Raw genomic sequence first — 15,080 nt, forward strand, 5'->3', positions numbered from 1 at the left:
TACTTGACTTCCTAAACCCTCTGTGTCCATCGCAGTATTCAAAGCCTCTGGTAAATTATTAACTAGCCAACACTAGCTAGTTCAACTGTTCAAATGTTTTACTGAATTAGCCTCGTTGGAATTGGTAGAAAATGACAAAACAAGAACAATAGTAGTAATTAACAAAGGTATGAGAACCGTATGGAAAGACATTCAGAGAAGAGATGAAGTCAACTAAGCTTTCTTAGCAATCTCATCTTACACAAGAAGAAAAGTGTAACGCAATGAACATACGACAATGATTCGGAATAAACCAGTAACAAGAGATCATCAAACAGGTACTTATGGTTTTTGGAACGGGAGGATTAACAATAAAGAAAACAGACTAGGAACAATGCAACACAAGCAGCTCAGAAACCATGGATCTTGATGTTGTCCTTCTTCACAAGCCCAGCCTGTTCCATGAACAAAAGGAAGGGAAATAAGATACAACAATCTTTTAGTTTAGCTTATTTATTGAAAGGGTGTGATTATTACCTGGACAAGGAACGTGGAGACGTTCTTCCTCTGGTCGCCTTGAAGCTGAATAACCTACACATTTGCACAGTAGCACAATTAAAAGAAAGCACATATGTAAAGGACACTCAGTGCTAAGCTTTGTGGGTTATCTTCAACTGCTTACTGCATTATTCGAATGGTGATATGGTAACAAAAAACACGCACCTGTCCAAGTTCAGAGTCTTGAACGACAGTTCCGTTGCAACAAAACTCTTTCTTGAGATCCTTAAGTATCTTGGTGTAGCTGTACTCTTTCTTCAGCCCCTGGACAGTTGTCAAGCTTTTCCTACCATTACGCTGCTGCACACGGATGTGGACGTACTCCTTTGTTCCCGCACCTGAGTCCTCAGCATTCGCATCAGCAAACGGGTCTGCAAAAGAATCCAAAAGAAACTCATTAGCTCATACATGAGAAACATTTACAGAGTCCAATACTCCAAAACCAAACATATAAGCCAGATATGATTATTGATCAAATCTATAATTGGAACTTACCGAAGGCAGTAGGGACCTGGGAATCAAGTTCAGACATGAAACTTTGTTGATCTGATGGGCAAATAGGACAGAGAAGCTGAGACCTGAATTAGATTAGCAAACCACATAAGAATTTGACACACACAAAAGGGTAAAAAACATTATAAGACCATAAGATAAACATAACACGATAACGAACAATAAACAGACAACAATTCTAGTACACGTCACCTTCAATTAAACATTATTGATTAACCAGAACTAAAAAAACAACTCTAGATCATCTGGGTACGGATCATACCCCAAGAACATAGTTAAGCAGATCCGCTTGAATTACACAAAACATGTAAAGAAAAAAAAACACAAATCCACCAAATTTCCAAAGAGATCAAATCAAGATCCGGTTTTTCTAAATTCAACAGCGAATCCGATAGATCATATACAAAATCTCGCGTCCAGTCTTATGGATCGGGCGACGAAAGCAGAGTACAGCTCGAAAATTACAGAAATCAAAGAACGAACAAGGGGAAAATGACGATCTGCTGAAGAACGATAACAAACACAGATTAAAAGGAGGACGATTGTACCTGATTCGAGAATTAGGGTTTCGAGGATCTGATAATCAAAGAAGAGAGAGAGAGAGAGAGAGGAAACCCTAGATTCGGATAAAGGCTGCAATTCTGTTTCTGGTGGGAGATAAAGTCACGAGAGGAAGATGTGATATATTTTGGTCTCGAATTGTATTCTGTGATCTCTTGTTGTGTTTGGGCTTTATTCTTGTCTTCTTAGTGGGCTTGGGCTTTATGCGTATCCACTTGGTAGCTTTGTGCTTCTTTACACCAGTTCGAACCCTGTGTACTCAGTAGGCATGGACGTTCCGTGGTTCGTTCGGTTTCGGTCCGGATGATTCGGATGATTCGCATTTTCAGATTTTTGGTGTTGTGTTTATAAGTACCATTCGGTTTTTATTAATTATCGGATCGGGTTCGGTTCGGTTCCTTCCGGGTTCAGTTCGGATCGAATTTAACCAATGTTTAAAATCGAACAAAAATATATTTTAAAGAACCTCAAAAATTGACCAAAAAAATTTCAAAATATATAAATTATTTACAAATCTAATTAAAATTAGTTAAACTATCTAAATTAACTAAAAAGTATTCAAAATAACAAATAAAACAAACTACAAAAATATTTTGAATACTCTAAAATATCAATATCACCTTAATATATATAAAAACATTAACATATTTAACTAATTTCGGATATCTTTGGATCCTAATTCGAATTTCGGTTCGGTTCGGGTTATAACCAAAGTCCAAAGTAGTAATCTCATGAGTCCCATTCGGATATTTTTGTAAAACAGTCCGGATTCGGTTTCGGTTTTTCCGGTTCGGGTTAAGGTCGGTACTTCGGGTTGAGTTAAAAACGCTCAGGCCTAGTACTCAGTCTACTTTTATCGAGTTACTAGAATTAGTTGGATTGAGTTAGTTTGTAAGACCATCTTTATCGGTGGTTTCCAACAAGGGTTTTAGAGAAAAAGTTAGTGGCGGGCCCCACATATCACCATAAAACCGATCCAAAAGTGATCTAATAAGGATCAACTATTGTTGGTTTCAAGCCCTGTTCGAAAACGCTGCCGCCTAGCCGCGTAATCGGCCGCGTAATCGCTAAACGTAGGTTCACCGTGGCGAGTTGACCCAATACAGTTGCATTCTACGTTCGGCCGAGTTATGCCCGCCTAGTCCGTAGTTTAACATTATGCGGACGTGGAATAGGTAATACGTTTGGGCTAAAAAAATTACCATATTATTTTTTTTTACACAATTTGGCCCACTAAAAAACCCATTAGTTAAAAAAAAAAAATTTAAAACCATTATCTACCTTTCCCGACAATAGAATTGGGGATTTCTGTTAACCCTAGTATCAAGTGTTCTTCCTCAACCTAGTGAATCCAAGGCAGTTCGCCGTGAATCAAGATCATCCACCTGTTGCAAGTTCTTCTTGTACTGGATTCAATGTAATAAACTCTAAACCATTCACTTCTTTAGTTATTGAAGTTTTTTTGAACTGTTGACTTTTCAGATTTTATAGTTCAGTACATATGGTTTTTTAAATGTTAATGGAGCTTGACTTTGCCGAATGTTGAGTTAATAATTTGTACGGTTTACTTGAATGGAAGTGGTCACATACTGATTTTTCTATTTTATTGTTAGCTTGACTTTAGAAGTTTTAAATTTTGTCGTGTGAAGCCATCTTTTGTCGTGTTAAGCTGACAAAAAAAAAAGAATTGTCGTGTGAAGCCATGTTAAAGAATGGTCACATATTGATGTTCTCTTTATATATTTTGTCTCGTAGTGATATTTGTATTTTAGTAACCACAATGACCAAAGTATAATGATTTTGTTTTCTTGTCAAATTTTTTATTGATATTTCAGCTTAAAAAAGAATGGAGAATCCAGCAACAGATACACCTCCTCCACCTCTGAAACGAAACTCAAATGATGTAGGTTGGGAGTATGGTCAGCTATGTGATCCACGAGTTCCAGACAAAGTGAGATGTAGATTATGTGGCAAAGACTTTTATGGTGGCGTCTACAGAATGAAAGAGCACATTGGTCACTTGAAGGGTAATGTTTCAGCATGTCCCAGGTCATCAAAGGAAGATCAAGAGAAGTGTAAGAATGCAATAATGGAAGCAAAGGAGAAGAAAAATAAGAAGAGGAAGCATGAGGAAGCTATAAGGGCAGAGGTTAGCATAAACAAGAATAGCAATGTTGAGGAACTAGAAAAAGAGCTTGGAACTCTTAAAGCTCCTCACTTCCAAGGTCCTCTTGATCAGTTTGCAACTGTGATCAACCCTGAAGCTTCTTTGGCTTCTCAGATACGTCAACAGAACATCCATGATGTTATATCAAAAGAGAAGACACATGTTGTACATCAATATTATGCTCGATGGATTTATCAGTCAAATATTCCATTCAATGCGATTGACAATGAGTCCTTTAGGCTGTTCTGTGAGGCTTTATGACAGTTTGGGCCAGGGTGGATACCTCCTACTCAGTATCAGTTGAGAGAACCATTGCTGAATGAAGAGAAACAGAGAACAAAAGAGAAGTTGAAGGCATTAGAAGAAAAATGGGACAGAGAAGGTTGCTCGGTGATGACAGATTCATGGACTGATATGAAGAGAAGGAGCATCATGAATTTGTGTGCTAACTCAAGAGGAGGCACTTGTTTTCTGTCATCAAAGGATTCTTCCAAAGATTCTCACACAGGCGAGTATATCTTCAACTACATTGATAAGTGTATAGAAGATTTAGGGGCTGAGATGGTTGTGCAAGTGGTCACGGATAATGCAACCAATAATGTAGCTGCTGCGAAGTTGCTTAAAGAGAAGAGGCCAAGAGTCTTTTGGACTGGATGTGCTGCTCACACTATGGATTTGATGCTTGAAGGGATTTCTAAGTTGCCCGGGTTTGCTAAGGTGATTGAACAAGCAAAGGCTCTCACCATATTTGTTTATGCTCATCATACAACATTGTCAATGATGAGAACATATACAAAGAGGGATATTGTGAGGCCAGGAGCAACAAGATTTGCAACATGTTTCCTCACGCTACAAAGTCTTTATGAGAAGAAGGGGCAACTGAAGAGCATGTTCAACAGTGATCAGTGGCATGATTGTAAGCATTCCAAGTCTGTGAAGGGTAAGACTGCATCTGATACTGTGATGAGTTATGCATTTTGGAGTAGTGTCATGGTTATTTTGAAAGTATTCACCCCTATGGTGAAGGTTCTTCGGTTGGCTGATGGAGAGAAGATACCATCTCTTGGGTTTGTTTATGGTGAGCTTTTGGAAGCTAAGAAGTCTATTAAAGAAGCTAGTGACCATTTGGAGAAGAACTATCAACCTATATTCAGGATCATTGATGAAAAAATGAAAGGAAGGTTGGATTCTCCTTTGCATATGGCTGCTTACTTCCTCAACCCTTATTATTTCTACAAAGACCCTACTATCCAGTATGACATAGAGGTTTCAGAAGGATTCATCAAGTGTGTGGAAACTTTCTATCATGGAGAATTTGAGGAACAAGACTTGGTTGTTAATCATGAGATTAGTCTTTAGAAGAATAAAAGTGGTCCTTTTGGTAGACTGTTAGCTCTAAAAGGATGTGAAAAGAAGGATGAAAAGTTTGATCCAGGTATGTTTTGGGTTAAAATGTTTTTTACTTGATTAATTGTCCATTTCATAGTTTAACTTGTTTAATTTTTTTATGACAGGGAATTGGTGGGCAACATACGGATGTGCTGTGCCAACCTTGCAGAAACTGGTTACTAGAATCCTTGCTTTGACCTCTAGTTCTTCTGGCTGTGAAAGAAATTGGAGCAGTTTCGAAGGGGTTAGTCTACATGCTTCTTTGATTTATGTTTCATGTGTCTAATAGTGTGTACAATAAATGGTTCAACTCATGTTGCAGATCCACACTAAGAAGAGAAACAGATTAGATGTAAACCACCTCAACAGTCTAGTCTATGTCCAGTTTAATGCAAGGCTTTTTGATAAGCAGAAAAAGATTAGAGAAGGCAATGTTGATGTGATCCTAGATGATGGTAATGAAGATACTGTCGGAGATTGGCTTGTGGGCTGTGTCGAAGAGTTGGATAATGATGTCAGTTTTGTGCTTACTACCCAAGCTCCAAGGATAAGAGAACTCTATGATGATGACTTTGAATCTGAAGAAGAAGACATGAGGGAGATGGAGTTCGAACCAGATGTATACCAAGAGGATCCAGTCTTTCGTGACTCACAAATAGCTTAGTAAACTAAGGTACCAAAAAAATCATATATGTTCTCTTTGTTTATCTTATGACTTACAATTGTTTCTTTTTTTTTTTAATTAGTTTTGGTGGGTTCATGAAGTTAGAGTTACCCCTTGAACTTGCTGTTATTAACTAGTGAATTAAGTTGTATTGAACTTGCTGTTTGCATGATTTAACTTGTCTTTGTCTCTTTCATTTCAGGTTTCCAAATGCAAAGTTCTAACTTTTAGCACATCTACAAGACCACTACAAGATCAAAATTATATATTTTGCTAATCTTTCAAGAAGAATAGGATTAGAAGATACAATCCTTAATATGTTTTGTTTCTTCTCATGATCAAAACTATATTTTTTGGTGATTCTTGTGAGTGGGTTATTTTTTTCTTGTATTAGATGGGTGCTTTAAAAAATAACAATTATGATATATAATCTAACTTGGTATTTAATGTTTCTTTTGTATATTTAAAATTAAAAACTTACTAAAAATTACTCCCCGCGTATACCCCGAGTTTATCCCGATTTTTTAACAACTCGCTAGGTCCGGGGTCGCCGCATGGATAGCGCGTAACGCGATTCCGAACAGGGGTTTCAAGTACTGTTCGCGGACCCCACTGACACGTGGCGGCCCGCGATTGGTTTCTTTTTAATGTTTTTTTTGTCAGAACAAAGAAAACAAAAAAAAGTAAAAATAAAAATAAGAAACTCTTCAACCCATGTTGGGATAACCATGCTCTATCATGCCGAACAACTGCAGTCTGTAGTACAGTGATAGTGATAACAAAAATATATAGATTAACTTTGATGCGGTGCAGTACGGTATTTTACCACTCGAACTCTTTGGATTGCATAATTACTGTAACACATTGCTTATTAATATACAGTAGTATATGCAAAATGATTATAATTAGTTTAGATACATATGCTATTTTTTTTTTATAAACTCTATCGACTGATCCGGTTGACATTGAAAAAAAATGTATTTAATGCTACAGAGTGGACTGACTACCATAGTGTCTAAACATATGCTATTAAAATACATTTATTTTTCGTATGAGTGAAAATTTATCATAGTTAAGTGGAATTTTTCTAAAGAAAAATTAAAGGTAAGTGGAAAAACATATGATATATTGGAAATGATTTGTGACGAAGTAAGGGTGAACAGTTATAAAAAAAAATTAAGAGTGAAACTAAAGCATTGAGAAAAATCATTAAGTAATTACACAGACAGAAAAACAAATATTTCGATTTTTCTCACGACGGTTGAACAGGGTAGGTCCATGAACCTAGTGAGAGAGCGCTGAGTGCCCCCACAGTTATTTTCACAAGAAAAAATTAGATAATCTCTACAGTTTCACTTGAGTTGTTCTATATTTGATTAATGTTTGTATTAAGAATTTGTTTGTATCTTATAAACTCTTCATAATATTAATATATATTTGATTTATGGGAAATTTTCAAGTTTTGTTTATCTTGTACTTTTTTTTTTCACGATGAAATACAATGATAAATCTTAGTACGAATCGGCAAAGGCCGAGTTGCGAGTATCAATCCAGTGTGGCACACACGTGTTAACATATGAGAAAACACGCTTCCTTGTTCGAGCTTGTCTTGCCAGGAAGTCTGCTTTGGTGTTACTGGATCTGTCCTTATAAACCACTTGTCCGTCTTGGTAAGACGCCCATAGAGTTTTAAACTCGATAAATTCAGCTGCAAAGGCTGGCCAATCATCAGGTATAGCGATCATTTTGACTAACTCTTTGGAGTCAGTAACAAAGTAATTGCAGTAACGCTGATGAGATAAACATTTCATAGCCCATAACAAACTTTTTAGTTCAGTGTGGAGTGGCGAGAGTTGCTTATGGCAGTCTTGGAGTCCGAGAATATCTATCTACTTATCAGTGCCATTGTCTGAATGGTTACACATATCATTTAATTTGAACTCAATGGTAAACAATGGACTAACAAGTAAAAAAACTAACGATTATTGAAAGCAAGCAAATATAATGCACAGTAATTTTTATATGATTTTGCTGTTCTTCTGATAGCATGCGTTATTTTATAGTATTTTTTATTTTCTTATAACCATGCTTTCAATATTGAATTACTCGGAAACACAGTTTAGCCTTCGTTTTAAAATATTAGTCGCATGTCAGAATATGAGCTACACATCATGTATGCATTGGTTGCATTGCATGTAGACGCGGAAACTTGTCACTCCACCACATTTGAGCTTATAGCTTTTCCCTCTCTCTCTCTCTTTCCGTCAGGAACAACAAACATACATACATGCATGCAGTGCTACACGTGATCTCCATGCAAAACTTCTTTCTCACCTATAAATACCAACCAACCCTTTACTTCACTCTTCACTCACAACAAACACACACAATAAACATACACACACATATAGTTGTTCAAAAAAAAAAAAACATACACACATAGCAAATGGCGAACAAGCTCTTCCTAGTCTCCGCAACTCTCGCCTTCTTCTTCTTACTCACCAACGCCTCCATCTACCGCACGGTCGTCGAGTTCGACGAAGATAGCCAAATAGGCCCATTTGGCCCACAACAATGTCAGAAGGAGTTTGAACAAACACAACATCTAAGAGCATGCCAGCAATGGATCCACATGCAAGCAACGCAACCCCCTTCTGGTCCCCGGGCCCTCGAGTTTGAAGACGACATTGAGAACCCTCAGGGCCCACAGCTGAAAGTAACGCTATTCCAGCAATGCTGCAATGAGCTTCGCCAGGAAGACACAATTTGTGTTTGCCCAGCCTTGAAGCATGTATCCGAAGAAGTTAGAATCCAGTTTGAACAGGAACAACATCAGGGACTTCCCCAAATAGTGAGCCGTATCTACCAGACCGCTAAGCAGTTGCCCAAGTTTTGCAAAGTTCCACAAGTTAGCGTTTGTCCTTTCCAGCATGATATGCCTTTCCCTCCCTACTACTAGATTCTAAACCAAACCCTCTGGAGTGTTTATATCACGGCAATGAGTGTAGTTGTTCATGAATGTTACCACTACACAGTTATCGCGTGTGTTCTATAAAAATGTAACTTAAAAGTTTGGGCTAATGTAATTGGAACTACTCTGTAAACCGTAATAAAAGAGTTTTTTTCTTGTTATTAGTCTTGCAGCTTTTCAAAATGTGATAGAAGGATACGCCAAAAAGAGAAGAAAAAAACAATCGATCAGTCTATTCACAATTATGCTAGTCTAATGAACATGAGTGGTCATCAATGATAAAAATCATCCTCTAGCTAGGATCAACCAATTACTCAAATCTGGTAACAAACGCTTAATTAGTTATGTACATATCTAATTAAATATCTCTGATATTGTTTCATACTAAATTCATTCAATTTTGGATGATTAAAAATGATGCAGATACTCTTTGATCAGATCTACAATTTTCTACATCATGATTTATCGTCTAGTACATAGAAGACAAAATTAACCATCTTTCACATTTGATTTCTTTATCATATAATATAATATGATAAAAAAAATTAGAAACATTTCATATATGTATAATATGTATATTCAGTGAAAATAAAAGATCCATTCGGTATAAACACACACATGTCAAAGCAATGGTGTTTTATTATTTTTTGGGAACTGAAGTAACTCATCTCGGAGCATCTTTAGAGCACCCTCAACGCAAATACCCAACTTGGATTTCCTATTTTTTTTTTTTCCTAATTTTAAAAAAAAAATTAAAAATGAACCAATCGCGGGCCGTCACGTGTCAGTGGGATCCGCGAAACAGTGCGAAAGACGTCCCTTATTTCGCGACAGAAGACAACGGTCTCCCCCTTTTTGGTGGGGCCCACACCACCTTTTCCCCTAAAAACCCATCTTGCATCCCCGTTAATCATGGCCTTATCCTAACAATCCATAATGGGTCTCTTAATTATATTATATTAGTATTTAAGGAGTTAATTTTGGTAAGAGAATTACCTAAGAACCTTGATACTTTTGCTCCTCCATTGCAAGTCTCTTATTTTAGGGTTCTTAAATTTTTTTAACATTTTTTATTAAAATTAATATTTTTTATTATATAAAACATAATAAAAGATAACATTTTAAACATAGACTTTTAAATAAAAACTTGAAAACAAAGATTAATAAAATAAACGAGAATTATTTGAAAAAAGCATCTGAGCTCAGTTGTTGTCTTCATCACGTCCAAAATTTTCCCATATATGTTCAACCAAATCATCTTTCAGTTGTTGATGCATTTGTCTATCACGAATTCTTGTTCGAACATCCATCATATTTGCGATATTTGTAAGGATATCTGTAGAATACGTGAGATCAACATGTGAACTTCCGTTGTCTTCTCCTTGTTGGAACTCTGAAACATCAAATTGAGTGTATTCATCTCGTTAGTCTTCTATTATCATATTATGGAGTATGATATATGCTCTCATAATCTTTTCAATTTTGACTTTATCCCAAAACATCGCCGGATTTTTAATAATGGCACAGCGAGCTTGCAAGACTCCAAAAGCACGCTCGACATCTTTTCGGACAGCTTCTTGACGTTGAGCAAATAAAACTGCTTTCGGCCCTTGTGGTATATGAATAGATTGGGTAAAAGTTTCTCATTTCGGATAAATACCATCGGTGAGATAGTAAGCTATAAGATACTCTCTTCTGTTGACATAGAAAGTGATATTTGGAGCTTGACCTTTTATTATGTCATCAAAAACCGGTGAACGATCAAGAACATTGATATCATTTAATGTACCTAGAGGTCCAAAAAACGCATGCCATATCCAGAGATTGTATGAAGCAACCGCCTCTAAAACGATTGTTGGTTTACCCGAACCACGAGAATATTGCCCTTTCCAAGCGGTGGGACAATTCTTCCACTCCCAATGCATACAATCGATGCTTCCTATCATCCCGGGAAATCCACGATGCTCTCCAACATAAAGTAGACGTTGAAGATCAGCATGTGTTGGTCTTCTTAAGTACTCATCGCCGAACAAATATATTACAAAATTTTCTACCCATAACCGAGTTGTTGTTTCACCGAGCCGGAGGTATTCGTCGACCGTATCACCCGCACAACCATATGCCAAGACACGAATGGCTGCAGTACACTTTTGAAGGGGAGAGAGACTAATCCTTCCGAGACCATCTTTCTTTTCCCGAAAGTATTGAAGGTCGTTGGAGAGTCGATCAACAATGTGCATGAACAATGACTTGTTCATTCTAAAACGTCGCCGGAAGAAATTTTGAGGATACGTCAGAGTTTCACTGAAATAATCATTTCATAATCGAATATGCCCTTCTTCACGATTTCTTTCGATATAAGCTCGTTTTTTTCTTTGTTTCTTTGGTTCTTCTTGATGACCAATGGTAAAATTCTCAAAGGTTTGATCAAAATATTGATCAAAATATTGATCAAATGTATCATCAAGTGAATCTTCAAAAGTGGTTTGAGAGGAAGATGTCATACTTGTGATCCAAAAGAGATTTTTTTTTAATTAATAATCTTGGTTTGGTGAGAAAAGGGTTAATGTATTGGTGATTTGGCTTTGATCTTGGTTTGGTAAAAAGAGGGAAAATATCTTGGCTTGGTAAGAAGAGAGCAAAGGATAGAGTCACTTTGTGATCAAAGATTATATTTGTTTGTTGAGAAAGCGAGAGATGTTGATGAAGCTAGAACAATAGACATGAGTGTGAGAGAGCAGCTTCAATACTTTATACTACTTGATGAAACCAAAACAATACACATGTGAACAAAGACTGTCCGTGACATACAAGACAATGTGAAACAGAACAGTCCGTGACATGAGATGTGATTACACTCGAGGACAGTCCAAGACAACATGTGAAACAAAAAAAACATGTGACATGTGATTACACAGAAAATGCTAGTCAGTAGTTCTCCAACCTCAATATGGTAGCGGGAACACTCATTACTACCAATGCCATGTATTGTATTCGTTTCAAACGGAACATGGTACGTGGCTTTGATGGTAATGAGTAGTCCCATTACCTTATTATTACAAGGCAGTATGCAGCCTCTTCTTTCCCGTGACAGAAGACAACAAAAAGATGCTCTGCGATACAAAACTACAACTCTTTGTCCTCTGTTTGCTCCGCTATGTTTCCTCTGTTGACCTGAAAGAAGAACATGAAACATAATAAGAGCAAGAACATGAAACATAAGAACAGAACAACAAACAACTCATCATTCTCATTACTTAAACATAACAAGTACATGAACATGAAACAGACAACAAAGAACTAGTATGAAACAGATAACAAACAACTTGACAGACCTAAAACAAAGACACTTAAACAGATGAGCTTCTTCTTTAGACTATGTGGAGAACAACTCAGTATGAGCTTCTTCTTTAGAGCTTCTTCGTACTCAGGGAGTGGCCCTGTTTTAGCAAGTAGACCTATCTTGGAGAGCCTTTCTTTCCTACTCAAATCCTCTTGCTTAATGGACCACATCCGCTCAAATTCACACAGTCCCTTCCCCTCTTCCATTGGCTTCTTACCACATAGCTTGGCTGCCTTAACACCAGGGGGCCGATCCGTTCCCTCATCCGCTTCACCAGTGTTGTTGTCAGTTGCTTGAGATGTTGAGTATTGTGCACCGTCCTCACATTTTCTCTTTTTAGAGGTTCTCTCGGTAGATAGATCACACCACTTCTGGTCATGGCGAAGCTCCTTCCACACATGCTCCAAGGTGAATTTTTTTATAGTTGTTGAAGAAGATAACGTGAGCTTGTTTGAGAATATCATTCTCATTTTGGCCTGGAGTTTTCTCTCTTGCTGCAGCTTCATATGCTCCACAGAACTTACAGTCAATATCATTGATCTTGTGCCACCGTTGCTTGCAGTGCATTGGCTCTCTTTTTTCACAGCCTGCAAGCTTCGGACTAGCATCAAAGTAGTCTGCTATTCTCTTCCAGAAGGCCACAGACTTTTGCTTGTTCCCAACAACAGCATCTTTGCTGGTGTTTAACCAAGAGCTCATGAGGACTACATCATCTGTTGGCGTCCAAGACCTCCGTTCTTTACGCTCCATAAGAGTGTCTTGCTCGAAGTTTGAAGCTTATGTAGCTTGCGTCCACTACAAGAAAAAACGCTTTTATTAGCGGACGAAAAACGCTATCTATCGATATAATAGCGGTTTTTGAAGCGCTGTATCATCACCCGTCATAGTAGGTCAGACACATTAGATAGCGGTTTTCGCACTGCTATCTTATTGTTATATATTATAGCGTTTCTTTGTATGTAATTAAATATTCTTTAATAACGTGTTTTTATTGTTATTTTTTAAATTAAATTCATTTATTTTATAATTATTTTTAGTTAATTATTTAAAATAAAAACGTAATTAAAATTTTAAATTGATTTATATATTTTTAATTTCTTTATTATTAAAATTGATTTATAATTAAATTGGGTTACAAAAATTGAAAAATAAATCTAATTTGATAAAAAGATCCTAAACCAAATAAACCAAAAACCTAAACCAAGCTTAAACCTAATTACTAACTAAACGTATGCCGCCGCACCACCATCATCTTCGTCGTCTTCTTCATCTTCCAATCCTCACCCGCCGCACTACCACCTTCGACGTCGTCTTCTTCCATGACCTTCGTCGTCGCATCCAGCCATGATTCTTCTTCTTCGTCGTGGGATTTGAGAGGCAAGTTGCAGAGAGGAGGCGTACTCGTCGTCGCATCCAGTCACCTTGGTCTTAGGCTTCATCGTCTCATCTCCACGAGGCTTGCTCGTCGTCTTCCTGGTCGTCTTCTCCACGGAACTTAAGAGGAGGCGTACAGAGGCCAGGTGAGATGTTTCGTTTCCATGACTATTGTACAGAGGCATCGTCATCGTCTCCTCTCCAAGATTCTTCTTCTCTAAACTTCTGGACCCAAACTCCAATCAAAATCAGATCTAATCGTTTTTTTTCCATAAATTTCCAGAGAAACATATTGTACAGAGGCGTAAAAATATTGTAAAAGAAGAAGAAAGAGAAGAATGAGATCGTAGAACAAAAAAAAGAAAAAAGAAGTATGAGATCTCAGATCTATCGGGAGTGAGGAAAGAGCGAGAATGATTTTAGGCCTTCGGATCAAAAGCAATCAATGGCTAAAAAGTGTGATCTTTGACAAAGAAATATTAGCTAATGGGAGAGAAGGTCGAAGATAGATCAGAAGAATAATTTTATCCTTTGGATTAAAATCAATCAATAGCCATAAAAAATAATTTTTATTGTTTTTACATCTCTTTTTAGTTGTTTTAGAAATTTCTAAAATTTAAAGATTATATATTATAATTTAAGATTTGAAATATAATTTTGATTAGAATTTTGTGGTTATATGAATTTTGAAAACTGCATAATATGGTTTGTATAATCAGTTTGTGTAAAGGGTTATGTTTATGATTTATGGGTTTGTAGTTTTGAGGTATAAGGGTTGAATTACTATATAAACATTTGTGATTAAAATTTAGATTTGAAATTTATTAAATTATATATTAAAATTTAGATTTGAAGTTTATATTTTAGTAAATGTATGGTTTTATACAAGTTTGATGTTAGGGTTTAGGGTATAGAGTTTGATTGAGGAATTAAGGTTTGTGTGTTTGGAAGTTATATATTAAAATAAAAAAGAATAAATTTTGAGTTTAAGTTTAATATTTGAAGTTATAGTATGAATATATTATAGTTTTAAGGTTCGTATTTATAGTTTAAGGTTTAAAAACTCGTTTAGGGTTTGGGGATTCAAAAAACTAAATATAGCATTTCATTATGTTTTGCTATTAAACATATGCTATCATAGCGTTTCCGAATATATCACTCTATCGTAGCGTTTCCAAATATACAAACGCTATCTAAAGTTAAAGGGTATGTCAACCATAGCAGAAAGGCAAAAAACGCTATCCTCTACCGCTATCAAAACCGTTTTTTTCTTGTAGTGGTCTCAAATAAAGGAATGGGAGAATATTCTAAACCTATGCCACTATTTTGTTGACTTTGAAGAAGATCAACAAAATTTACATTCAAATATGGATTAGAATCCATATTTGAATATGGATTAAGTAATAGAAAAGAGAGATGGAAGATAAGAGAGATGGAAGAGAAGAACGCGAGTTTGATAGATGGAAGAGATAAAGGATTCGGTTTAATAGAGGAGAGAAAGATAAACGCATTCATCACTCACACAACCAAATGGACTTGACATTTATCTAACTCATTAACC

General features: G+C 36.5%; 4 protein-coding genes across 4 annotated transcripts; 2 read left to right on the forward strand and 2 right to left on the reverse strand.

Annotated features, from left to right (window-relative positions):
* Positions 1 to 204: 204 nt before the first annotated feature.
* On the reverse strand, positions 205 to 1,776 carry LOC106416289 (protein translation factor SUI1 homolog 1). Its single transcript, XM_013857148.3, has 5 exons — positions 1,599 to 1,776; positions 1,033 to 1,115; positions 703 to 908; positions 517 to 570; positions 205 to 434 (listed from the first exon to the last, which is right to left on the reverse strand). The coding sequence occupies exons 2-5, from the start codon at positions 1,067 to 1,069 to the stop codon at positions 390 to 392; spliced, it is 342 nt and encodes a 113-aa protein (XP_013712602.1). The 5' UTR covers positions 1,070 to 1,115; positions 1,599 to 1,776; the 3' UTR covers positions 205 to 389.
* Positions 1,777 to 1,921: 145 nt separating this feature from the next.
* On the forward strand, positions 1,922 to 6,280 carry LOC125575118. Its single transcript, XM_048765784.1, has 5 exons — positions 1,922 to 3,028; positions 3,447 to 5,213; positions 5,293 to 5,411; positions 5,490 to 5,840; positions 6,034 to 6,280. The coding sequence occupies exon 2, from the start codon at positions 4,172 to 4,174 to the stop codon at positions 5,135 to 5,137; it is 966 nt and encodes a 321-aa protein (XP_048621741.1). The 5' UTR covers positions 1,922 to 3,028; positions 3,447 to 4,171; the 3' UTR covers positions 5,138 to 5,213; positions 5,293 to 5,411; positions 5,490 to 5,840; positions 6,034 to 6,280.
* A 1,915-nt stretch (positions 6,281 to 8,195) lies between these two features.
* On the forward strand, positions 8,196 to 8,963 carry LOC106412430 (napin-B-like). The gene has a single exon (XM_013853352.3). The coding sequence runs from the start codon at positions 8,278 to 8,280 to the stop codon at positions 8,788 to 8,790; it is 513 nt and encodes a 170-aa protein (XP_013708806.1). The 5' UTR covers positions 8,196 to 8,277; the 3' UTR covers positions 8,791 to 8,963.
* A 2,965-nt stretch (positions 8,964 to 11,928) lies between these two features.
* Positions 11,929 to 12,895, reverse strand: LOC106412932 (glutathione S-transferase T3-like). Its single transcript, XM_048766836.1, has 3 exons — positions 12,587 to 12,895; positions 12,151 to 12,534; positions 11,929 to 11,976 (listed from the first exon to the last, which is right to left on the reverse strand). The coding sequence occupies exons 1-3, from the start codon at positions 12,893 to 12,895 to the stop codon at positions 11,929 to 11,931; spliced, it is 741 nt and encodes a 246-aa protein (XP_048622793.1).
* Between the last annotated feature and the right edge of the window lie 2,185 nt (positions 12,896 to 15,080).

This window comes from Brassica napus, chromosome C8 (assembly GCF_020379485.1).
Source record: "Brassica napus cultivar Da-Ae chromosome C8, Da-Ae, whole genome shotgun sequence".
NCBI lineage: Eukaryota > Viridiplantae > Streptophyta > Magnoliopsida > Brassicales > Brassicaceae > Brassica > Brassica napus.